At 39.3% G+C, this 24,827-nt stretch overlaps 1 protein-coding gene across 1 annotated transcript in view; it reads left to right on the top strand.

Annotated features, from left to right (window-relative positions):
- Nucleotides 1-24,827, top strand: part of PTPRC (protein tyrosine phosphatase receptor type C) — a 57,695-nt gene that overhangs the window by 14,168 nt on the left and 18,700 nt on the right. Inside the window, exons 2-7 of the mRNA XM_036388339.2 lie at nt 18,950-18,982; nt 21,805-21,837; nt 22,082-22,306; nt 22,860-22,994; nt 23,830-23,973; nt 24,609-24,743. Of these exons, the coding sequence (XP_036244232.1) occupies nt 18,950-18,982; nt 21,805-21,837; nt 22,082-22,306; nt 22,860-22,994; nt 23,830-23,973; nt 24,609-24,743 (705 nt within the window). The remainder of the gene's footprint in view (nt 1-18,949; nt 18,983-21,804; nt 21,838-22,081; nt 22,307-22,859; nt 22,995-23,829; nt 23,974-24,608; nt 24,744-24,827) is intronic.

The raw sequence follows: 24,827 nt of genomic DNA on the forward strand, positions 1-24,827 counted from the left end.
TCCTGGGTCAACCTTCTGCATAAAGTACTTGTCATCCAAGTAAGGGTGGACACAAGAACTTAATGTGAAATTCATCAAAGACTACTGCAGGAGGACTTGAGGACTTCTTCCAGAAAATTTCTGCCTAATTCCAGTCAGAGGTATCAAATTGAGCACAAATAAAAGGGTTGCTTGGACAGTTGGGTCAGATCAGAGGGTGGCATTTTTTAATGAACATGAGCAAGAGTAAATCAAGACCAGAGAAGTAACAGTGATGTCTCAGTAGTTTTATAGCAGGGCTCGGTATGTTTAGCAGCTCCATTTGTTTTCTGATCTGGAATTATTGTGGCATTGCAGGAGGCAAATGCAAATGAGAATTAACATGATCAGGATGATGGTAGGTCTTAGTGAGGCAGATTGTTATAGAAGTTACTATGTAACTTTCTTGTGAAATAAGTCCAACCCCCAAATCAAAACAGCTGTGCTGGTGATGTAGAGTCCTGATCCAGGACTTAAGTCAGAGTGACACATTTCTTTGAGTCCTCTTTCAATCTAAGGGACTGTAAGAGCCTTTTCACTGGAGGTGGAAGGTGTTACAGAGTATGTGTTGTTGCAGTGTTGGTGCAGTCATAGAGGAAGATGAAAAGCCTCACTACAGGAAATGTGATCATTAGGAAAATGATCTGTCACAAAATTCATTGTGATGCCACATTTCAGAACAAAAAGTGCTTCAAAGCTTTTGGCTCAAAAACAAGCTCAAACCCAAATCCCTATGACTTCTTGTCATATAGAGACAGGAGATTTCACTCATAATAATCCTGGAAATGGCTGACAGTGTGCGATGCTGAGTTTTTGAAATGTTAGATGTTTCTTGACCACAGATTCCATCTAGATGCTTCACAATGCAGTTGCTAGAGGAGAAACTAGTTTGATTGCAAATACATCCTAGCTTGGTCTCTCTACTCATTATCTTTATGATACACTTGCTTTTCATATTCCTGCTGTTGTTTTAATATCAAAAATTCTTTCTGAATTTCAGCTCTTTGATGATTCTTTACTAAAAAGAATTAGATTTAATGTTGTTTTATTGTCCAGTGCTTGCAGTCTTACTGGTGAGTCTTTCTAATATTGTTTTTGATGGATATATTAATATAATTATCAAGTTGGCAAGCACCAGCCCAGCTTGTGCCTTCTTCATAGGTGAAGCCTTGTTATGGGGAAAAGAGAGGAAGTAAAAAAGATTGCTTAGTTTCTCAATTTGGATAGGAATTGTCTGCATGCTACAGAAACAAAAATGAAGTTTAAACACCACAGTGGGTAGATTTTCCGCATCTGGGAGGTTCAAAGGATTCTGTGGAGATGCAGGGGTTGTTCATCTTCTGCAAAACAAATTCTGACCACTTTACTGCTTACAAAGGTTAGAGGCATTTCAAGGACACACCCAGGTCATTGCACTACTTTGTGCTGTCAGCAGATTAATAATTAAACAGAATGAATTTTCTGTATTTCTTTCCACTGGCATTTATGATCTGTCTGTCAGGGCAACTTTATTGAAATCAACTGATTTTTGCTGTTTTCTAATATTTGTAATTTTATTATGCAGATATTTTTTTTTCTTTAATAGTAAGGGGGTTTTAAATGTAAATTAGAGAAACTGTATTAATAGGAATCTTTTCAAAAAGCTTAATAATGCAAACTATGAAATAAAAAGAAATCCATAAAAATGATAAGGTAGGGGAGGAGTATGGTGTGCCATCCTTGCCTGGCTGTCAGACCTCTGGCTGTCCAGGAAGTCACCCTGACACACATGGCTGCTTCCATCTCTTCTGCAGGTTTAGGCTTCCTTCATGTAGTGCGGCAGATGGAGGTGCTTCCCCTTGGTGTCAGGTGCTTGATCTGGATCTGCAGTCTTGGAAACATTGTCAGGATTGTTGATATAGTGATATTCATCCATTTCTACTGATGCATGAAGGATGGAACTCGGGGCCATTTGGATGCCTTTCATCATACTCTTGGGCAGTGTGCAATTTTTCCAGTGATTGATTTGCTCTTGCTGTAGCAAGTCATCACTTTTTACCTAAAAGAACCTCATGGCTTGGTTTAATGTCATGTTTTAATTGATACCTTTTCACAGAGGATATATTCTAGTTTAAAACAGCACAGGTAACAATGTGCAGATGCAGTGATTTGTTTTAATGGTCTGAAAAATCCTCCATTGCCAGTGCTTGGGAGTGCACACTAATTGAGTTTGCATTCTTCTTTATGAGGACAAGGCACACATTTGTAGAATCTCATTGCAAACACCATTAAGTTAGACTGGAAATTGGGCATACAAAGAAACAGAGTTAATTCACTCAGTTGTATCAAGCTCCCAGCATACCTAACCAAAGGACAGTTGGCACAGTTTAAGGCAGTGGCAGAGATACATTATGAAGAGCTTCTGTATTATAAGTAGTATTTGGAGTTAGTATTGTAAAAGTATATGCACACTTATACAGTGAGAAATGTGAGTATATTACATAGATGCAATGTATTGGAAGTCTATATGCTATCCTCTAGGTGTAATATAAGCAGTAAAAGTTACATCTCCTTTGAAATCCCCAGTGCTATGTCTGTAGAATATGAGCCCTAGTCTTCTTTGGGACAAGAGTTTAAAAGTTAGCTCTAGGAGAAAGCATTGTAGAATGTATGGAAAGAAAGTATACAAATATAAACTGAAATCCTAGAACCTGTCAGGAAATTATGACAACACACTGTGCAAGTGTGTGCCTCAGGCTAAATGGAGAGGGAGCAGTGAAGCCAGAGAAAAAAATAAAGGCTGGGCTGTAAGTGTTTGTGTAGGTAGTAGTGGTTTTCTGAAGATGAAAATCCATCTAAAGGGATACTAACTAAAGATAATATCTACTACTCTAGATAAATTCAAAGTAATTATTACCAAAATGAAGAAATGAATTCAGGAAATCATATAAACCATGATTAATTAACAAATTATTCCAATGTATGAGAAAAGCTGTGAATAACTCAGTGGTTTGCTAGATTGTTAAAAAGTACTAGAAGCAATAAAACTGAAGACTAAAGTGCCTTTTTTACCAAGTTTTCATGCAGTCAGCCCCAGAGAGATTCCTGTTCAGTGCTGGAAAGTATAGGGCAACAGTAGAAGGCAGGGTTGGCTACAATCTGTTAGTGGTGTTAGGAGGGGGCCCAGCAGTTTAACAGCACAAGGTGTTTCTGGGAGCACTGGAGAAGAGCAGAAATGGGACCTTTTGCCTTCTTTTTTAAAATTTTTTTTAACTAATGCTAGATTTTCTTTTAGGAAAGAAAAGCTTATGAATAAGCTTATAAAAAATATAAAAAAAAACTTGTGCATGTTGTCTTTAGGAAGTAAGTTTCAGAGCTGAATGGTGTGAAATTCACCCAACATTTCTTGAAGGACTTAAGAATATGAAATTCCAATTTAAAAAAAACCAAACAGCTGCCTGAGCATCAGCTGCTGTGGTAGAGGTAGCCAGGCAATCATCATTTTAATAATGGTGGCTCTTTGGACTTTGGATAGACCAATGAAGTTTCAATAGTTAAAAAATACTAGAAATAGTAATAGCAGAAGGATAAAAGAAAGAAGAACTTTGAATGTTTGTACTAGGCAGCTTGCTCATCCTGGCCCAGGACAGTCTCTGGATATTTTGTGCAGTGCTCACAGAAGGGAAATGGCACTTTGTTCTTAGATATTGGCCATCCCATAGTGTACCATGAAGTTTGTGTCATTGGGGTGGTTGCCTGTGTTGTGCTTTGTAGCTAAAAAAAACACTCTAAAAATGAAGAAAAAAATGAATCATTCGGGCAACTACACTTTCTGGTTCTTTAGTTTTGCAAAATTCTGTGTCTTCAAACAATGTAGGCTGAAGTGTTAATGCTTCTGTACATTGCCACCATTCCCCTTACCTCAGTGAGGAAGTTTACTCATTTGTGGGTTGACAGGCAGTCTTGCCTGGGAATGGGAAGGTGCTTGCTGGCAGTGCAAGCTGAGAGCTGCTTTGCTAAGTGCAGACCAGTGCTCTGCTAAATTGAGATAAAATTCAGGCACCCACATCCTGTCACACCATTTAGTTCTTGCTGACTGCCATATACCAGGAAATTGAAATTGAAATAAGTCCATTAGTTCCAAACACTGTTAAAAACCAGCAAAGACTAAAAAGTTATACTTGATTTGCATTATACTGTGCACAGTTGAAAGGGTGCCTTGGGAGCTTAACCCTCTGCTCATGCAACTCTTCCTGGTGGTGGCAGAGGAAGAGCAAAACCAGCTCTGGCTGCTTCTCTGACATATTAGGTTTGCAGGTGAACAGGAGTAAATTCACAAAACTGGTAGCTAATGCAACTCTTGTACATCTGTAATCGTTATTTGCTGCCAGTTCCTGTATCTGTTACCCTCGTACCAAAGATGTTGAATATGCAGCTTAAAATTATTGAAAAATTCAACTGTGTTTGATTTTTTAAATACATATATGTTTCAGATTAAGTTATTAACCAGGGAAGTAGGTGTTCTCCTTTTATTACTCTATAATGTTAGCAACTTTAATTGAACTTTAGCAATAAATTATTAAATAGGGCTGAATGGGTCTATTTTGGAAATTTGTCTGAAATCAGTATGTCATTTGAAAAGAAATACAAATTTTAATTGAGCTTCTTAGTTTATTGAAGTCAAACCTTATTATCCAATGAAAACTGGTCAAGACCAGGAAGATAAACATAGTAATATGGTTATGCATCACAGGCCTGCTGGGCAAGCGAATCTGAACTACTATCTCTGTAGAAGACTGAACTAATCCTTGTGATCTTATCACCTCTGAATTTCAGAACTTCTGATCAAGCTGGCAGAGAGATAGCAAACTGTCAAGGCTTCCTAAAAGGCAGTCTAGGTGGCAAGTCTGAAGCTGCCGTAAGTTCCTAGTGAAACTCTGGTGCAAGAACATGTCAGTTTTTGACTACTGAGTTAGACTGAACACATCTTTCAGGTTGTGCTGTGGAGGCATCATCAGGGCTATCTTTCCTGGAGTGTTTTGTAATCAGATGCACAATGATAAGATAATGAGGAGCCAGGCAGGTAGGGACCAGCCCCCTGAATGTGGGGCCATTGCGGTTTAGAGGTCGGCTGCTGAAGGAGCATTGAGTCAGGAGCTCCTACACTGGCTGGCAGGGAGGGCAGGAGGCAAAAAAGAGGGCAAAAAGCACCCAATCACATATGGCTTTTGCAATTTTAAGCTGCACAATGGAGAGTAGCATTGTTGGGTGGATGTGCAGAAGGCACTGGAGCCCTGCAGCACCTGCCCAAGCTCCCCCTCTGAGTCCATTCACATGTCAGCCGTGCTCCATAAGCTGTTGTCAGTGTCAGCATTAATGCAGAGCCTGGGGAGGAACAGAGGCAGACATTTTGTCAAACTTATACTACAGACCAAACACATGTAGCAAGGGTTTTATCTGCTTTTAAGTGTTAAAATAATTCCCCTGCCCCTTCTTGCTGAGGTGGTGGATTGCAGTGAGTTTTATCTGCTTTATGTGATGTCTCTATATCTCTGCCAAAGCAAAACTTAGAGCTGACTAATGGATAAATACCAGCAGTGGCTCTCAGCTTTGTCCCCTAAGGTCTGAAGGCAGAAACAAGACAATGGGAACCCTCCCATAGTTAAGCCACTCAAATCTAACCTGAAGGTGATTTAAACTGAAAAGGGAGTTAGATCGTGTGGCTGACTGACTGTGATGAGTCATAGCCAAAAAGGACAGGATTCCACAGTACAGCAATGCCAGCAGAGAGGCCCCTGAACAAGCAGTAACAACTACAGGCGGAAGCAGGACTTTTACAGCCGCATTCAGGAGTGCAGTGCCAAAGCTCATTAACTTTGATGAGGTAAAAGATGACTTTCATTAGCAGCTGCCAGTAACTTAAAACTGAAAGACAAAACAAGCTTGGCAGTTAAGCCTGTTTTAGCACTGTGCACCTTTGCACAAGTAAAAGCACTTGCACTCCTGGCTGGAGGGCCGATGCTCTGGCAAGAGGCCGGTATTTCTCATGTAATGTGGACCAAAGCCATGGTCAAGTAGATTGCAATGGTTCTAATGTGAGAAGTTCCTCATGATACCAAGTGCTGTGGGATCCCGCTGAACCATCAGCCACTCATCTCAGCTCCTCTCTCTGCCAGTTCCCAGTCACTCATGATGGGAGATTGAGCAGGGGGATCTCAGCTCAGTGTAGGAGATGTTGTGGACCTTAGTGCCATTTCTTGCATTCATTGGACAATTCTGTTAATAAGATCCATTTCCATTCATCAGAGAATCCTGTTCCTTTGGGGTAGCTGTTGGCCCCATACATGTGCCAAAAATGAATTGACAGCCTTTAGTTCAATTTTATTTGACATCATCTGCTGTGGTCCTGGAGGACTGGCTATTCGTACCCAAACATAAGCACATTATATCCTTGGTACAGGGTTCCATTCCCTGATCATTGTGTTCCTTATTTTCTTGAAAGTTCTAAAGTCTTTGTAAAGCTTTCTTTTGACCATATCAGCCTTAAAAACAGTCAGACACAACTTTCATTGCACTATTTCAGACTGCTTTATGCTGTTGTCACTGCAGATAATGTTTGTCTGTCCTTAATTTCTTTGGCTCTTGCTTATGTAAATGTATATAAAAAACATATTTTATGTCCAAAAGGAAAGAAAGAACACATTGTGTTAACATGGCAGAATTTATTATTCATCAGCAGATGAGCAGAGCATCTTGACCATGGAATTTCTTGACCATCCTTTACCATGGAATATCCTACAAAAGGATCTTATGTGGCAAAATGGAAATCCAGAAAACAGAGTTTTACTTTTTTGTAGATTTTTCAAAGCTTATGCTCATGAGGCTATTCTTGATAATCCTGACTAAAATGCTGCAGTCTCTTTTTTTCTCAGTTGCCTTGCTAATGTTGGGCATTATTAAAAATAGTCTTTCATATTTTTAATATTAATTATTAATATTAATATTAATTAAACTACCTTGAAAGTTTCAGTTTCAGCATCAAGTATCATGAAAACTGAAAAATTTGATAAAGAATTTGGGTGAGAGTGCTGCAGGTTGTGCACGGCTTTGATCATAGTTCAGTTTATCCAAGTACTCCTAACAGTTTACATGCTGGTGCAGAGCAGCCCATGGAAATCCAGGTGATCCCACACTTGAGTTGGTCTCTGTGCACCAAATGGGAGTGCAGAGAAGGCTCATGTGCCTTCCTGAATTCAGCACTTCCTTCCAGTGCTGAATTAAGCACTGTCAGTGCCCACTTCCTGCTTCTGTGTGCTGCTGGGGGGTTATTAAGAGATCTGTTACATGCCAGACCCTATAGAAGTCTTGATTCACATTATCTTTCTTCAGACTATGATTTTTTTTCAAGCTATACTTAATTCCTACTGAAGTAAATGACAAGTAACAAATTTCTGTGCTTCCTTGAACACCTACCAGAAGTTTTTGTCTTTTTCAGTTTGTTTGCATCATCAATTTGTGGGGCATACATATGAAATGCAAAATAATAGGTGCTGAATAATATCTTCAAGTGCCTTCATGTACACAACTGAAAAAAACCAAAAACTTATATATTTCCGTATTAAAAATGAAAGAGCAGTACATTTTAGCAGTTCATGTGGGCATACATTCACCAGTATTTCAGCCAAACTAAAATATAGACTTAGAAAAGCCTCACCCACATTTGCACATACTTGTGTCTTTCTGCTTCAGCTTTTCCATCTGTCATCACAGCAGACAGTATGCACACTACTTCCAAACTGCTCCATCTATGGGGATGTGTGTGTACAAACTGATATTTGTGCTACAAATCCAATTGGGTTTCTGACCTCCCACCTCCAAGTGGGATTGTTATTGCCAGATATGTAATGCTGCTATATACACATTTCTTATTATTAGACATAAGAAATGTTTACAGGTCTGTGGTATTTCCCAGCTTGTGAATAGCTATGCCTATATGAAGAGTGTAAAATTATTTGGAGCATGAAATTGGATGTTCTCTTAACTTTGGCCTGAGGGCTTTCCATGGGCCCCTATACATTGAAAGGTCCATACAATTCTTTTCCTAAATAAATTCCTGTCTAGCATCCTTATCCTTCAATTTTTCTTTTCTTTCCCAGACCATTCATTTAATTCTTTTAAAATAAAAAACTATAATAAAAAAACTTGAAATGCTAACGAAAATTGCCTTCCACAGGCAAAAGATGGAAGACCAGACTATTTATGTTCTTTTTGCCTTGAATTATTTAAAGAGCTACTGAAATCAGTCTTGTTCATATCTTGAGGAACACGAGCTTTAGATTTTTGCTGGAATATGGGACACCACAATCACTGTGAGCAGAGTGGAGTCCTTCCGTTCTGCGCCTGTATTTCTATTTCCTGAAATACTCAGCATACAGTCTTTTAGAAAAGGATGATCAGCATAGGATTTAAAGAAAAATTAGATTAACTATTTTCACCTCTCTTTGCTTGTGATTATCAGGTGGTTCATTAAACTTGGATCTCACATCTCCTGTTTGTTATAATGAAAATAGCAAATGGAGAAAGAGGAAAAAAAAGAACACATTTAAAATGCAGTGAAAGGCCCAGTGCTGGGTACCAAAATTACTGATCTGGTTCCAAAAGAAAAATAAAGAAGGAGATGGGATCAAGAAATCACTTTCACTTAATGTTTTTATTGAATTCCAGAGGAGCTTGTGCACTGTGCTCTCTTCTGAAATCTGTTCACCATTGCTTTTGATGTTACATGAAGTAAGGGCCCCTTCTTGACCTGCTCAAGCTGCTCAGCTTCCCTGAAGGGACTGAGCCCAGGTTTTGCAATCCAGATTTTGAGATAGTGAGAGGCTTTTGTAAGTGTGTGCAGGGCAGTCTGGGGAGCTCAAGTTCAAGGAGTTTCTCTCTTTGCAGCCTGTTCCTGTTTATGCAATCAGACGGATGTGGGCATATTTTTTTATGTCACTTTCAGATCCCTTGTCTATGAACTTCATAATTTTAATTAATTTCTAATCATAATTAATAATTTCTAATTGCAATATGCCATTATCTCCACTTTGCATGGGATGTTAGAGAGACACAGACGTAGAGGGTACATACAGCCACTCATGCAGTTAAGAGAGTAAAAAGTGGAATTCCTGGGTAGGACTTGGTCACAGTTCCAATTTTTTTTCACTAGCTGAGGACAAGATGGATTTCAAGTCACACATCAAATATAGGACATTTTGATTAATTTAAATAGTGTAACTTCTGCTTTTCACAGAATCCCAGAGTTAACTAGGTTGGACAAGACCTTTGAGATCGAGTCTAACCTATGATGTAGCATCACCTTGTCAGCTGGACCATGGAATTAAGTACCATATCCAGCCTTTTCTTAAACACCTCCAGGGAAATAATTAAAAAATGAACAATAAATTTTAACAGGCAGTGTTCTGGAAGATAATGATATGAATCACTGAATGATTTACTTTTCAAATGATTTTTGCATGAATAATGCTGGTAGGATCTGACCCTTACATGATGGTTCCTATCAACATTTTGTGTGTATAGATTACTGTGTTTTAAATTGCACCCTAACAAGAATGCAGTTTATTTAGCTGTTGGTCAGTGAATCCTGGCTGTCAGAGTATTTTATGAACAATAAAAATGTTATTCAGTAGCATGTATGATGAAGGATATTCAATTCTGATAAATTTTGGCCTGACTGTCTGGAGGAAAAAGAAAAAGTGAAGATAGTAGCCAAGTAAAATCAGTGTCCCTTGAGACAAAGAGAGTTTGCTGGCTGCAGCTGGCAGCCCCGGGAGGGCGAGGAAGCTGCCCAGCAGGCAGAGTTGGTATGGGAACGGTTCTCCACTGAGCTGCATGATTTTTTTTTCCCTCTGTACTCTCTATCCTTTCAAGAAACAGAAGCTAGTTGTCTATCAGCCAGTGCTGGTTAGGATCTCTTCATGCTGGAAGAAATCTGGGTCATAGGAGATGACTGAGACTAGCAGGATAGTTTAGAGCATTGCTGCTTGGAGATGTGAGGCTGGGACTTCACCTCATGGAGCACAGAGACTGCTGAGGGTCCTGTTAAGCTTGGAGCAAGAAGTCACAGAAATACAAATGACAGATCACTGGAAAAGGAAATTTTTGTGCCACATCTTTATTCTGATTTGTGAATCTTTCAAAGGCTGAGGCTGTGCAGGCAGAGTAACTAAGCACAATAAAACCCTCCAGTGACTGGAGGTACTGAGCAATGGCTCATGCATTCTCTGCTGTGGAATAGAGCAACTAGTTTTCTTTAGGCCTGAACTGCACAATCATCAGATAATTCAATTAAAATGTAATGTTTAATTCTGTGAGTAGATAAAGGCAGATTCTCTCTCAGATCTTCACTCTGACTCCAATATGCCCATTTGAACCACAGGACCTGTTTTCATCCAAGACAGCAGCTGAATCCCCTAGCCCCAGCATTTGACTCTGTAATAGGGTTGTTTCAGAAGCACCAAACATCACTGTATCACTCACTGTAGCACTCCTTTGAGCCAGTTGTCATCTCCAAGAAGTATCAGAAATGTTGTTTTCACAGGACTGACTGAAAAGTGTGATTTTTGCAGCAGTACTGAATTATCTTGTTGAAGGGAAAAGCTCTGGGAACGGTGCAGCTGCAGCTGTACATTCACCTGTGTCACTAGGCCAGAGGAGCTCTGTGACTGCAGCCTTGGGGGCTCTGGATTATTTCTGTCCCCAGCTGCTGCAGCTGAGGAGCATGACACTCAGGTGCTGTCAGTCTGCTACATCTTTGCAGCAGTTATTCAGTGTTGCTCTCTGGTGGGCTGTTGCTCTGTCATTTGTCACACTCTGGTTCTGCTGTCTTGAGTCTGTGTGCCACCACTGCTTACCCTGCCCTCAGCCCTTGGCCAAGGTGAAACCATGGAGCTCCTGTAGTACATTTATATATGTTATATCAGTAAAAAATCTGCAGTGCATAACAATCAAACAAGTGGTTTGGTAGGGTGTTTAACATAGCAGTGGATCAGAGACAAATATTATTATGAAAAGGAATAACTCACAGGCAGATGTCAGTTCTTGAAAGAAATGTTCTTTTTAAAAAGCTGAATCTTTTTGAAAATCGCTGATTAGAGTCCTCACTGGCATAATGCTCCCAGTAAGTACAGAGCTGTTGATCCAAGGATTTCATGCTAATAGAACTCTGAGAAACAGAAGGTATTTCTGATTTCAACAGGCTTTATGTTATCAGTGGCTAAAATGCTGAGCTTAGAATCCCAGACTCACAGAAAGACTTAGGTTAAACTAGACCTTCAACATCAATTACTTGCAGCCTCCCCTACTCTTCAAATGGTACTAAACTGTTTATGGTTTGAATTTGAGCTAATTAAAGACAGTTTAGAGAAGTATTTCCAAGTTGATTTTGTTTTTTAGAGCAAAAGACCCATTTTCTATTGCTGGCAAAATTACATAAACATTATAATCGATCAGGAAGATGTACAAAACCAGATAATGCTTTAATCTTGAAGAAACTCAAAGATATCTGTCTCTGAGAAGCAGAGAAGCGAGTCAGATATTTAAATAAGCCATGGTCCAATGAAGGGACTGAAATTAAGTTTGCCCCTGCCTCACACTCTTCATCAAGTCAGTCAGTCAGGCTGCTCAGCTGTAGCCTCTTTTTCTGATCAAAACTCTTGAGAACTGAGCTGTCTTCTGCTGTTCTCCACAGCTTCCTGTGACCAATAGAGTCAGCAATTGCAAAAACCGTGGGAGTACAAATTGAGAGGATGATAAAATAGGTGTAAGTTCTTTCCTCCTTCTGCTTGCCATAAACAATATACATTCAGCAAATCCAGAGCCATTTTGTCAGTGCCATTAAGCAGAGCAATATGGAGCGAGTGTTTCTGTTCAAGGTAGATGGGGGAAAGGAAGATCAAGGAAGGATCCAGTAGGGCTGGAAAAGTCATGACTGAAGTTAGAGGGACTGGCCCTGGGGAGCAGAGAAGTTTAGCATGGGAACAACATGGATCTGGCTCAAGACTTTCTGTGCACAAATACTGAAAATATATAAAGGGCAAAGCAAATATAAAACAGATTTTTTTGCATGTTGCACAAAATTGCCAAACAAATATCACAGCCAGTCTTTCATTCCTCATGTAAAGGTGTTTCTTAATCACTGTGGAGAGTACCCAGCTGAAGGAACTGTTACATCAGGGTTTGATATTCTCCTCTCTTGCAGACAATTCACAATGGTGACAAGGACTCCCTGCAAAGCAGTTTGGAAGATTCATCCCAAAGATTGCCACCCCTCACTGTATCATATTAATGAACCTGTACAACTGAAAATAATTACAAATGCAAATATGATGAAAAGGAGTTTAATAGGGACGTGTCATGACTGCACTAGAGAAGTGGTTTAGCACTAAGATAAGTCTGATTGCTTGGGCATGTGGGTGCTATGGTAACTCCGTTTGCATTTGGAAGCACTTAAGCTCAAAACCACTGTATGCTGCACCCTCTTCCTTTTGAGCAGGGTTCTGTAGAAGAAAGGCAGAAGTAAACAGCATGAGAGAAACCACAGGGCAGCAAAGGCGTCGTTAGCTGTAGCTGTATGAGTGGGTTACTGCAAAGCCATCCTGTGAAGGCTGCAAATGTCATTTAAAGTATGGTGCAAGTGATAGAAAACCCCTCCTTCTGACTGCTAAACACACAATAGTCCTGGGTATTTATTTCAGGTTTGCAGGAACTGTGTTGGCAAAAAGCATTTGATTTGCTGCTTTTGGTTTTTGTTCTACTTCAGGTTTAAAGTTTTGAGAAATTCTACATATCATTGGTAACAATTATTACTTCCATTAAATTAATGTTTCTTCAGGGAAATTTCTCTTTTGCTCTGTGTTTTTGTTTTCCTTTGGAAAAATTATACTCCTATATTTATTTTGCATAATCAGAACTAGAAAAATACTTTTTTTAAAATGGTCAGAAATATTCAACATGTATTGTAACATTCTGTTCCTTCTTGTATCAGTCAGTTGTGAATTCTTAATTCCCTCCCTTTCTTCTGGTTGTTCCCCTTGTAATTGATTGCTGGCTAATTTGAATTTTTCGCCTTCTCCATACCTGTAAATGCTGATTAATGCTCACAGTTGACTCTGAACTTGAGGAGGATAGGAATAACTCCAGTTTTGGGAGGTGGACAGCAAGGAGAGGGATCTAGAACAAGCATTAATTTCAGAGGTCAATTTTCACTGAAAGCCTAGCACCACATCCTATCAATGGCTGTAGTTAGAGCAGCACTCGCTCCTGAGCTGGGCTCTGCAGGCAGACCACGCCTTCCCACTGCAAGTCAGCCCTCAGCACTGGCAGGTGCTTGGGAACAAAAAGGCCTTTGACTCTCAGATAATGCCTTAACCAAAGGTTAAAGGGGAAGGAAAGAGTGCCAGGATCAGGCTCTTGGGCAGTGATGCACTGTGTGAAGGAGTTGCTATGGGAGGCAATTATTAACGAACTTGTTCAAAAAGAAATATTTTGAGAAATCAGATGGAAACTATTTTAATTATCGTTTTGAAAAGTCAGAATGGACATAAAATCCAGATATCAAAAGCAAACAATTGGAATTTCTTAATTGGAACATTTTAGAATTTCTGTTAAATTAAAATTTACAGTTTCAACATTTTATCCCTAATTTCTGGTGAAAATAAATATTATAAATATTGCCTGTGGAAAAGAAATTATAATGTTTATTTAGTTCTAACTTCTATGATTGCTATAGGGCTATGAAGACTTTTATCAATTAGACAATGAATAACTTAGAAGTGATTTGATGGCTTCATCTTCAATGAACACAAGAATATATTTTTATTTTAGTACCCTCAGAAATGTCTCTGTCATCTGAGAAAATTCTATACTGTAAACTCAAATGAGTAGTTTATTTTTTGACTCAGAGCATGAAAAAATTCACATATTTTTAATATGAAGTCTATATAGAATTCTTTTACACGATTTTCAAAAAGCAGCAGTTCATCTAGAAACTGGGAATATTGTTAGTTTTTTCTTCTCCAGAATTAGAGATAAAGAATAAAGTGTAATTCTGTAGTCTCTGGTTATGAAAACAATTCAGCACATGTGATTCCACCTATAAAATTTGAGGGGTCCTCTGTGGTATAGAATTACTCAGATGTTTAAGTGTTTTTAGTTTATTCTGAGGTCTGCCCAGATTTGTTTATAAAGTAGCAATGGATCCCTCTGTTTTGTGTTTTCAGCAAAAATAACAGTAACATCTCTGGCCTGATGCTCATTTACTTTAAGGTCTCGTTAGCTGGTTCTGGCAGCACAAGGGAGCTTTAAAGCAGGTGTGAATTACATCCTATCCCACTTGAAGTTTAAAAATAAATCAAAGGGCGGCTGGCAGCATTTTGTGAGGCTCCTTGCCTTACTCACCCTTCACCTCCCACCAGGAACTGTTCTTTTTTTTGCAATTTAGTGTTGGCTGGCAGGGGAGCTGCAATGTCTGTGCTGTTTGCTAGGAGACCCCCTCAAAGAGCTTTACTCCATCTGAACAAGTAGACCACATCCTGTTGCTTTCTGTGCAGATGTGAAGAGCCCTGACCCTGCTGAAGCAGTGCCGTTCAGCTGTGAAAAGAGGGAAGGCAGAATCTGGACTTACATCGGTTGCTTGGTATAAAATGCTGCCTGGTGGGCGTTGCTGGGGTCTATTCAATATACTAAAGGCTGGAGAGATCCTGGGAAAAGGGCAGCAGCTCTGCAGAATCAGTAAGCATTTTTTCCTGGCTGCAAAACGCGGCTGCCAACTGCTTTACAGACACGAGGCTGAGAGGAAGGATTACTTCCTCTGCCCCCTCCCAGCTCTGGCAAAGACATGAGGAGTACAGCTGGATGTGAAGAGCCAGCTGGTATGGCACCAGGCTAGATAAAACACCAAATGCACTATTAGCAGAAGAGCATCCTCCTTCCCACATTACTCTGTGCTGTGTGTGTGGAGGAATGCAGTCCAGCAGCAATCCTGTGCTCAGAGCAGACAGCCTGAGCTGCTGCCGTGCAGGTGTAGCCTCGTGGCCAGTCCAGCAGGAAATACAAAACCAGGTCCATTTTACTCACTGTGCAAATTAAGCAGCAGAATGGAATTAAAAGACATGTTCCATGTCATCAGCTAATGGATTTCTGCCCCTATAAACATGATAGCATTTTTGGGTTCTTAATGCTGATTCAACAGGATCTCCATCTTATCAGCTGGAGTTTGTGTTATTAATAGCACACAGGAAATGTGTGCTGGCTCTTCCTGCTGCTCAAGAAGATCACACGCTGGACTTCCTTGAAACACATTTTTATCTTTTAACATATTGTAGGTCCCAGTTGTCTTCTGTTGAGTTGCTTGGTTCTGACAAGTGAAAACATTTTCTTAATGTTATACAACTGGACTTATACAGGTGTAACCACAGCACTGCAGTGAGTGCAGAGTCAGTACTGCAGAGGTGATGCAGCAGCTCCTGTACCTCCAGATGTGACCCAGAGAGCCTACTGTCCTAGGGGTTTGAGAGGTTGGCTTCTTTTTTTTTAGTGGCCTGGATTCTTTCAGGATTTTTCCATTTGCTCTTGTTGAACATCAAAAGTACTTCATAACACAGTACTCCCATATTTCACTCACAGGGCCAGTACATCTTTGGGCTTTCAGGAGAAAGAGTGATGAACTCATTTGTTTTAGGTGTGTTTTGTTGCCATCTCAAACCTTTCTTTGAAGCACCGCTGCATTCTCTCCACCGACTGGTAGGAAGGATAATGAAAGCGATTAGCCAGGCTCCCATCTGCCTGTGAGATGAGCTGCTGGTTATACCTTTCTCCAGGACATGTGATTAAGGCCAAATCTGCTCAAACATTACTGATGAATCATTTGAAATCTTTTAGGTATGTCAGCAGGAACCAACTGATGGCCAAATCAAGAGAAGGGAGAGGGAAGCTTAAAAAACTTACTACAGTTGTAGGAACTTTTTCTATGCTCTAATTCTTCCATATGGGTTATCTGATGTTATCCTTGTTATCATACACATATCATCTTGAGAATGTCTTATGGTTGGATGCAGTTTAGGCTCTGAGAAAAGTTTTGGGGTAGCTCCATTTAAACTCAGACCAACTTGCTCAGCTTGGCAATCATCAAGCTTTCATACTGCACAGCATGTGTTTGGGGGATTGGACATCCTCATTGCATTTAAAATATATTTTTGGATTTCAGCTTTCAAGTTTCTAGAGTTATGTTTTAGAATATAAACAAGAGCAGACAGTTTTGTCTTTGAGGTTAACTTGGTTAGCCTGAGGTTAGCTCAGGCATTTGTTAGTGCTGGGACATTTTTTTGAAAATTAATAGTAGCAATATACCTATTAATCTCAGAGTAACAGAGTCTGGAGTGTTGAGATTCTTCTTGATTTTCCTTCATTTTACCCAGTAGCTCTCAGAAAGGTTTCACGGGGAAATGCATTTGCTTTTCTTTTTGAGAGGATTTTTTAGTGTTCTGGTGCCACCTATTGAATTTTTTTCAACTGCAACTTCTTCCATTGCTATAATAAAGCATATCAGGAAATAGAATCATAGGAGAGCAGGAGACCCTTGAAATACTTAGAAGGGCATAAAACTGCCATGAAGTTCTGTTAAAGTGATAGTGCTTAGTTATAGGCAGGAAAAAAAGGGCAATCTCATACTATTATTTCCCATTCTGTTTTAAGACACTCCTCTGAGCAAGGCAATGGTCCAGGTGATCTCTTGAGGTCTCTTGTAACCTGGAGTTCTATGATTATGTGTAATGTTTAGCTTCTCTCACTGGGATTGAGCAATAAACCTCACACTCTATTTAAGCTATTAGCATTATTCTAACTTTACAAGGGGGAGGATGGGGAAAATGATTTTCACAGGAAGCTTGAGGAAGTGAATGAGGCAACACAACACTGACAAGCTTATGATCCCCCTGATCTTTTATTATCTCACTTAGCTTGGAAGAGACAATCTTGATGTGTATAATTTTGTCTCTATTATGTTTGCATCAGAGATCAGTAAGTAGCTTGAAAAGTATTTCTGAATGTTTCACTAATCTGGGCAGAGTTTAATTTAGAGTTTGATTTTTCTGCAACTTCTTTTATTCTGTTCTAGGAAAAGTTTCTAAGTAAAAGTTAATCTGTGATGATGCTCATGGAAAGTTAATATTTGGCTGCAGGTTTATTTGATGTGCTCAACCAAAGTAAGATTTGGAAAAAGAGGGGGAATAATTGATTCCTCAGCTAATAAGCCTTTTGAAAAAAGAAAATCACATTATGGAATTTAGAATGACTAACTGCCAGCTTTCAAACACTGAATTGAAAACCATGAAAATACATTGAAAATTTATTGCTTATGGCAAATACAAATGGATATGAATGTTAGTTTTTACAGGGTTCTTTGGCAATTTAACACATATAGTTATAGATCATGCAGTTGCTGTAAAGAAATGTTGCAGACAGGAGGTTTCAGATGCTGAAGGTACATTGCAAGTTCAAAAGATGAGTTATATTTTTGTTTCTTATCTGTAACCTCTCTCAGGTTAGGAAGCTTCACTTGCTAAGATTGTGTAGCTTTGGAAAGAATGCATGGTCTGTGTTTCAATGAAGGTATATAGACATAAATGAATTAATATACTAGAACTGTTAATATAGTGGCTTCTACACCCATGTTATTCAATCTGTTTTCAGTTTGCTACATTTTAGAGCTTACATTCTTCCAATTAAGAGCAATGTTATTTTGACAGTTTCGTATGATTTCAGGCAAACCTCATGGACTCATATCCTCATCTCATGGACCAGATTTTAGGCAACACCCTTCCCCACTTCTGTAAAGAAATAAATGCTGCATTACTGGTTTTTGCCTGACTTCATTTGACTTCTGTTGATACTTTTTCTGTAATGTATCAGGCTACTGGCTTTTCCCAAATTGTCAGTTGTAGTAAGAGATTTTGCATAATGTACAGTTGCACAACAAATTCAGTTGCTGACTAGAAAAGTATTTGCAAGACTTTAGCTTTTGTGTACATTCATATTCATACCATGGCTTAGACACACTTCATGACAGTTCTAAACACCAAGTAATTCTCACTCCCTGCAGGTGACACTGCCATCACTGGTTGTGTGTTTTTAACGTCTGTTGTCAACATTCTGAACTGTCCATATGAGGTGGAGAATCCATGGTGGCCACTGAGCAGCCAACACTGCTGCTGTTTGTCAGGTCAATAAGGAGAAAATCTCTGGAGTCCCAGGGCATCTGCTTATGTTGATCTTCTGTGTCAGAGATGAGGGACATGGCTCTGATGCTGATACATGAATGGGATACTTATGTATCCCTCACAAGTATGGCAGTTTCTCACATAAACCTGGCTTTTGCTTTAAAGGTTGAAGGAGTTTATTTGCAAAAGAGTAAAGTTACAGCAGTTGTGAAGTGTCGTGAGAAGCTGAAGTAACAGAGAAATGATAAACAGAGAAGTTCTATCTGAAAAACATGTGCCACAAGAAAGACATAAATAAATTCCAAGAAACAAACATAGTAGGAAAGATCTGGTAGAAAAAGAGCAAAAGGAGGAAGGAAGAGACAAACAGGTGGCTGGAAGTTTGTCAGATGGGGCCCTGAGCAGCCTGATCTGCTGGATGGCATCTTAGCCCATGGCAGGGGTGTTTGAACTAGGTGATCTTTAAGATTCTCTCTAACCCGACCATTCTGTGATTCTGTGACTGTATACTTGAGTTTTTGGGCATCTGGTTGTTGCTATATCCACTAAATATAACTTAAGAATGTGTAGTTTCCTGGGGAAAGCTTAGCTGATATTTGGGAGGAAAGAATGTGTCTTTATTTTTCTTGGCAAACTCCTTGAAAGTTTAAGTTACACTTTTTCTCTCTCTTTTTCAGGGGAGGAGACAGCAATGACCACACCTGGTACTGGTAAGAAACAATTTACATGGCAGAATTGCATTGATTTTTTGTTTTTTTCTTACTTGACAAATTCTTCTTTCATTTTCTCACACACTATTACCTCACAGAGTGTATAATGCCTTTTCATTCATCCAACAAAATGAAATATGCTGTCTTAATAGGCAGGAATATCTGACATGTCTGGTTTTGAGTAATGTATTTAGGTATATTTTAAAACACAGCATTTAGCATGAAAGACGCAATTATAACCAAAAAAGAATACACTCACTGGTTGTTCATCTGACACCTGTTGAATCCCCTGGACTTCGAATGTTTGATGTGCGTTTGTTCTGTTAAAAATTCCCAGTGTCTCAGTAAGGGAGTGCTGCAGCACTGCACCCTGGTGCTGTGGGCAGCTCTGTCCCTCTGTCCCTCGGGCGGGCACACCGGATGGAGCATGACCGACCCTGCTGTCCCTCTCACCGCAGGTGCCAGCCTCGCACACAGCACGCACTCCTCCCCGCCCGGCACGGCCCCGAGCAGCCCGGCACGCAGCAGCGGCTCCGCTGCCCCCACCGCACGCACTCCCTCTGCCTTCGGGGATGCTCCTGCAGGTTTGCTCTCTCCCCTTAGCAGCCACGCTCTGCTCTCAAAACTCTAGGGGAAAACGAAGTCATTCACCACCAGGGTAGCCTTTTCCAGCTCATTTTCATCCAACGGAAAGGGTGTCTGTGCTTTGGCATGGCGGCAATGCCAGGACTACGTGCGGGATCTGGTATTGGAGGGCCAGGTCTTGCAGTCACCACAGTAGAACCAAAATGCCAGCTGCTGCCAACAAGGCTGCCCCCAAAGCAAGAGCAGTAGGAATGAGCCTAAAAGAGATTATAGAGACCGGTCAGTGGTTTATAAACAGGGAGATAAATAATGAAGTATAGTAAGAATTACAGTGAGTGAGCAAGGTACATGCCCCAGCAAACGGGCACTACCCTAGAGTTGCTGTTTGTGAAAGAGCACAAGCACTCTTCATAATTGTGTTTTATTGCAAGAATATAGCAAAATGTTCTAGTTTTTCCCAGTTCATAGATTGAAATATTATTTTTATTTTGACTTCATCTGGAATTATGACTAACTGTTGACCAAAAAAAAAGTCATTGTACATAGCAAAATTAATTTGTAAGTGGTATACTCCTAAAAATTTGCTTTCTATTTAAATACTCTTTTTTAAATTTAATATATTAACATCACTTTTCTTTCAGCAGTCTTCTCTAAATTACAAAAATCCCCTAAGAAACAAAACAAAAACAGAGAAGTGCTGTAGTGTAAGACATTTCTGATGACAAAGCCATATGGAAGAATGAATTTCACTTTTTAATGCTGATATGTTGTTTATTTTCTTACAGATGATTACAATTCAACATCCTTGCACAGCACCACCTCATCAGTCAACTTGCCAGCAGGCACTGGGATCAGCCCCACTCCCAGCTCCACTTACACAATAGGTGACAAACTTGCACACAGTTTCCACAGTTCTGATACATCAGGCACAGAAAATGGATTTAAATGAGGCAATTCATTTGGAATGTTTTTAACTTAAGAATACAAATTAGACATACAACTGCATTAAACTTAAGGATGTTTTTAGGAACCTTACTGTTTAGGAGTAATATTAAAGATACCAGATTTGTTACTTGTCAAGCAAATGCAAAATAGAAATTATTTCCACACAGTGGCATATAGCAGGAGGGTAAATCTGTCAATTATTGTGTCAGTACTTTTCTTGTTATTCACAGAAATTTGCCCAAGCCGCAAAAAAGTGTGAATACATCTGAGATCTCTGTGCCTCTCTGTCTTCCAGTGTCTTCCCTTTGGTTTCACACAGCAGTAATATTTTTTGGGATCTAGTAGTTCAAGCATTTACAGTGATTTTAGTTGCCATTGGGCTGTAAGGAATTAGTCAGGTCAGCAAAATATATGTATGTGCTTGTGCAAAATACACCCAGGAGCTGGACACTTTCCATCTTGAACTATCCTTCGAGTAGCTGTAGGCTGCCGTCTGCTCTTTGACAAACTGAACTTAGCTTTTACTTGTGGCTGTTCTGCCCCTTACAGTCTTGGTGCCTCTCCAGTGGTCCCTCTGTTTGCCACCATCCAGCTGGTGACTCCCAGCCTGGAGGCAGGAAATCTAGGGCCTGCCTTCTGTGAAAAAATTAGATATTGGTGTGTTTTAGTGACACCTTTACCTCAGGATATATTAAGTAAGTGTTTTCAGGATGAAGTCCTTTGCTCACGCTTCTCTACAGAAAATTAAAAAGTAAAAATTTCTTTTGGGTATCCCGGTGTAAAAGTAGTCACTAAACAACCTGTACTGTTGTATAAATCTCTTTCCAAAGGTAAGATGGCAGTGCAAAAAGCAGGTAAATTTTGTTTCTTTGGTGACATTTTATACAACTCAGTTACCCATTTCACATCATATATGAGTAAATCTATGGGCATCCTGGAAAACTGCTGTAGTTTGTCATACTGCTATGAGAGTGTGTGATTTTGGAATATTCTTGTGTAATTTTGTACTCAGAAATGTTACTAATAACCAGTTTGATTTCTAGTTCATTGATGTCATTGGCAAATTGTGAAAGACAGATGATGGCTAAAATAACTAGTTAAAGAATGATGTTATGTATAGCTGATGTTTTCTTCCCTATTTCTAATGCGAGAGGAGTGCTAAATACATTTACTTGTGTTGAATATATTGAAAAAAGAGTTTGGGGCAGTACTGGTCACCCTTCTCCAATGCTTTGTGGAAAAAATACCCAATCTGTTAAGACAGACCTTCATATTGTTTTCTTTTTTTATAGAACCTACCACAGTGGTACCTGAAGCAACTTGTGGTAAGAACCATACCCCTTATTCTCCTTCAGTCTTGAAATGTGACCAAACAGTAAACTCAAATACAGAAAAAGCTGATAAAGCAGCAAAAAAAACCCCAAAAAAACCAACAAACTGTAATTAGTTAATTAGTAATTAGTTAATTAGTTATTTTATAAAATGTCTTTGAGTTCTGGAAGAAGTAAGATTAAAGTTATTTAACAATTCTGGTCTTTTCACCTCCATTTACAGTAGCTTTTCTTTTAGCTATTATTGAAGACATAAAAGACTCTAAGAACGACTCTAACATGGCTGAAGTTTTCCTGAAAATTGACGCAAATGACACAGAATACATTATTCTGGGGCGTGACGGAGACAGAACTGTGAGTTCCAGCGACCGTTCAGTAGAGCTCCCGAAATGCTGGAATTACACTGTCCAAGTTAAAAACGGCAGGTGTTCAGATGGTACTTCTTCTTTTCTTGTTCCAAAAGGTAGGAGTACAAGGCTTTTAGTAGTTTCTTTTCTTCTTTTTTTAAAAATTTATTTTTACATGCAGTAATTCAGCTTCCCTAGGTTTCTTTGTCTCTTCTTGTTGCTCTTCAGAGAATCAGACAGAAATTTTTCATATTTTGTCCATGGTTTGCAAGCTATTCTGAAGTTGTATATTAAAACTTTGCAGTATTTTCTTAAAGAACAATGAAAACAAACAGTAGTTTTTTCATTCTAAAGAAAAAAGGAAACTTTAACTGCATTGGCCATATGCATTGTGGTAAACAATAGCAAGACCAGCCACCACTTCAAAGCTGGTGTTTATGCTGAATGTCTGTACTAAAACATTAATTTATTATTTGAATACCTGTGTGTCTTTATCTCATGAAGGCTTTTTAAATTTTTGCTTTCCATTTCTTATTAAATTCTTTGTATATTATTCTCTGCTGATTGTATCTTCATATTGCAGAACAAGTCAAAAAACATAAATGAACTGTTATTAAAAGACTCAGTACAGCCAATGTCAAAATGATGTATAATATTCTTCCATTTCAGTCACCAGGGAATTTCTTAAAGTCAAGGACCCAACCAACACATCTGCCTTGTTATGTTGGAGTAGCTCCCTTGCCTGTGCTAACATGACTGTCACCTGCAATGGAACATCAACTTCCTTACCAATGCATTCTGAAAGTGGGTTATTTATTTATTTATCTTTAAAAGCATTGTTGATGTTGTATTTTGGTGAAAGACTGGCAGATTTAAATTAATTGTGCCAGTCTGAGGAAAAGGTAGCTCAGAATTCCCGGGATTGCCAGTTGGAGGACTTCCATCCCCACAAGTGTAGATCTGGGAAAGTTCAAACCCAGAGATCTCTTTTGCTGAGTTTACCAGTTTCAAAAGTTGCACAAATTCTGGAGATTTTGAGGTCCTGTTTGATTTTCTGAAAGGGTGCTGAGCAGTTTGGAAATACTGCAGTCTGTGCTCGTGCTGTGAGCTGACCCCTTGCAGGCTGCCTTGGCCTCTGTCTTTGCAGGCTCCTGGATGCTGTGAGGCCAGGCTCTCTGCTCTTGGAGTCAGCCAGCCTGAGGACATGCTGGCTCAGAGGCACCTCGTGTGACAGGCCAGATATGGATGCTGAATGGCCTCATGTGTCCCAGAAAAATGGGTGATGAATGTCTGGGGCTGGAGATTTCCTGCTTCAGGGAGCTGAAGAGCTAGGAAGCCATTCCAGGGTTCTGCCAGACTCCCCTTGACATGTTTGGATTTCTGTAGGAAAGCTGTTTTCTTAGAAAGTCAAATTTTGACCTTTACTGATGAAAAGTGAAGGTCTGTGCAAACTAAGTTAGTATGTAAGAACCTAAAATCTAGTCATTGGATCAGGTTGTACATTTTTCTGTTTGTAATATCATGATAGTTTATTACAAATTATATCAAATAAATACGGTAGGGAAAATCTTAGTTAGAATGGTGCCACATACTTTAGGAGCTGTGAAAAATATTGATAAAGCTCTTCTTGTGTCTCTAGATTCAAAGTCTAGAGATAAAAATCAAACTTGTGAAGTGCTGAAAGAATTATCACCAAACCGTCTGTATGACTGCATTGGATCCATAAATTTCTATGAAAACAATATTGCCAACCAAAACTTCAACATATATACAGACTATGGTGGTAAGTGTAATGCTTACTTTTGGTTTACATTCCACATATTTCTGGGAACTCCTACTATGAAACCTATTGTCTGGATTTCCTGGGGTTAAAGATACACTTTGAGCAGCATTCTCAGCCACCCTCAGCCTCTCCTTTAGCTCCTCCTTCCTGGTCTCTTGCCCTAGTGGTTGTTCTTTCATTGCAGTCATCCCCTCTGTCTTCCAGCCTGAGCCTTTCTTTCCTTCTGTCAGAGACTATGATTATTTTTTGTTGTTGTTTGGAGACTGAAAACATGGTTAACTCTATGGAATTTTGAATGAAGATGCACATAGAAAAAAAGTGCAGACCTAGTCTGAGACAAGTCTTAAATTCTTGATTTGAAGACATTGGACAATTTTAGTAAAATGTGATGTTGCTGTATTCACCTTGTCCTAAATTAATTAAATGTATGAAATTACTGTAATATGATGCTTTTACATATACTCAGTTTATATTTATGTATACTTTCTTGAAATAGAGTACAAAAAAAATTACATGTTGTTGGTATCTTGCTATAGTGTCAGATGAAATTTAATCTAATTAATCAAAATAGGTCAAAAGAGGAATACTTTTATTTTCATTCTTTGCAAATTATTGTTATTTTCCTTTCACAACAGTTCCAGAAGCACCACAAAACCTTCAAGTAGTACACAGAAATATGACAGGTGTAACAGTTAATTGGACAGCACCTAGGGACACTTCCAACGGTCCCATAGATGGCTACACGGTGAATTTCTTGGTGGAAGGCAAAGGTAAGTAATTAAATAATTCATTGCATGTACATAATTACAGAGCACCAGGCATAATGCACTGGTCAAGTCCTATTGGACTCTCTT

Source organism: Molothrus ater, chromosome 9 (assembly GCF_012460135.2).
Source record: "Molothrus ater isolate BHLD 08-10-18 breed brown headed cowbird chromosome 9, BPBGC_Mater_1.1, whole genome shotgun sequence".
NCBI lineage: Eukaryota > Metazoa > Chordata > Aves > Passeriformes > Icteridae > Molothrus > Molothrus ater.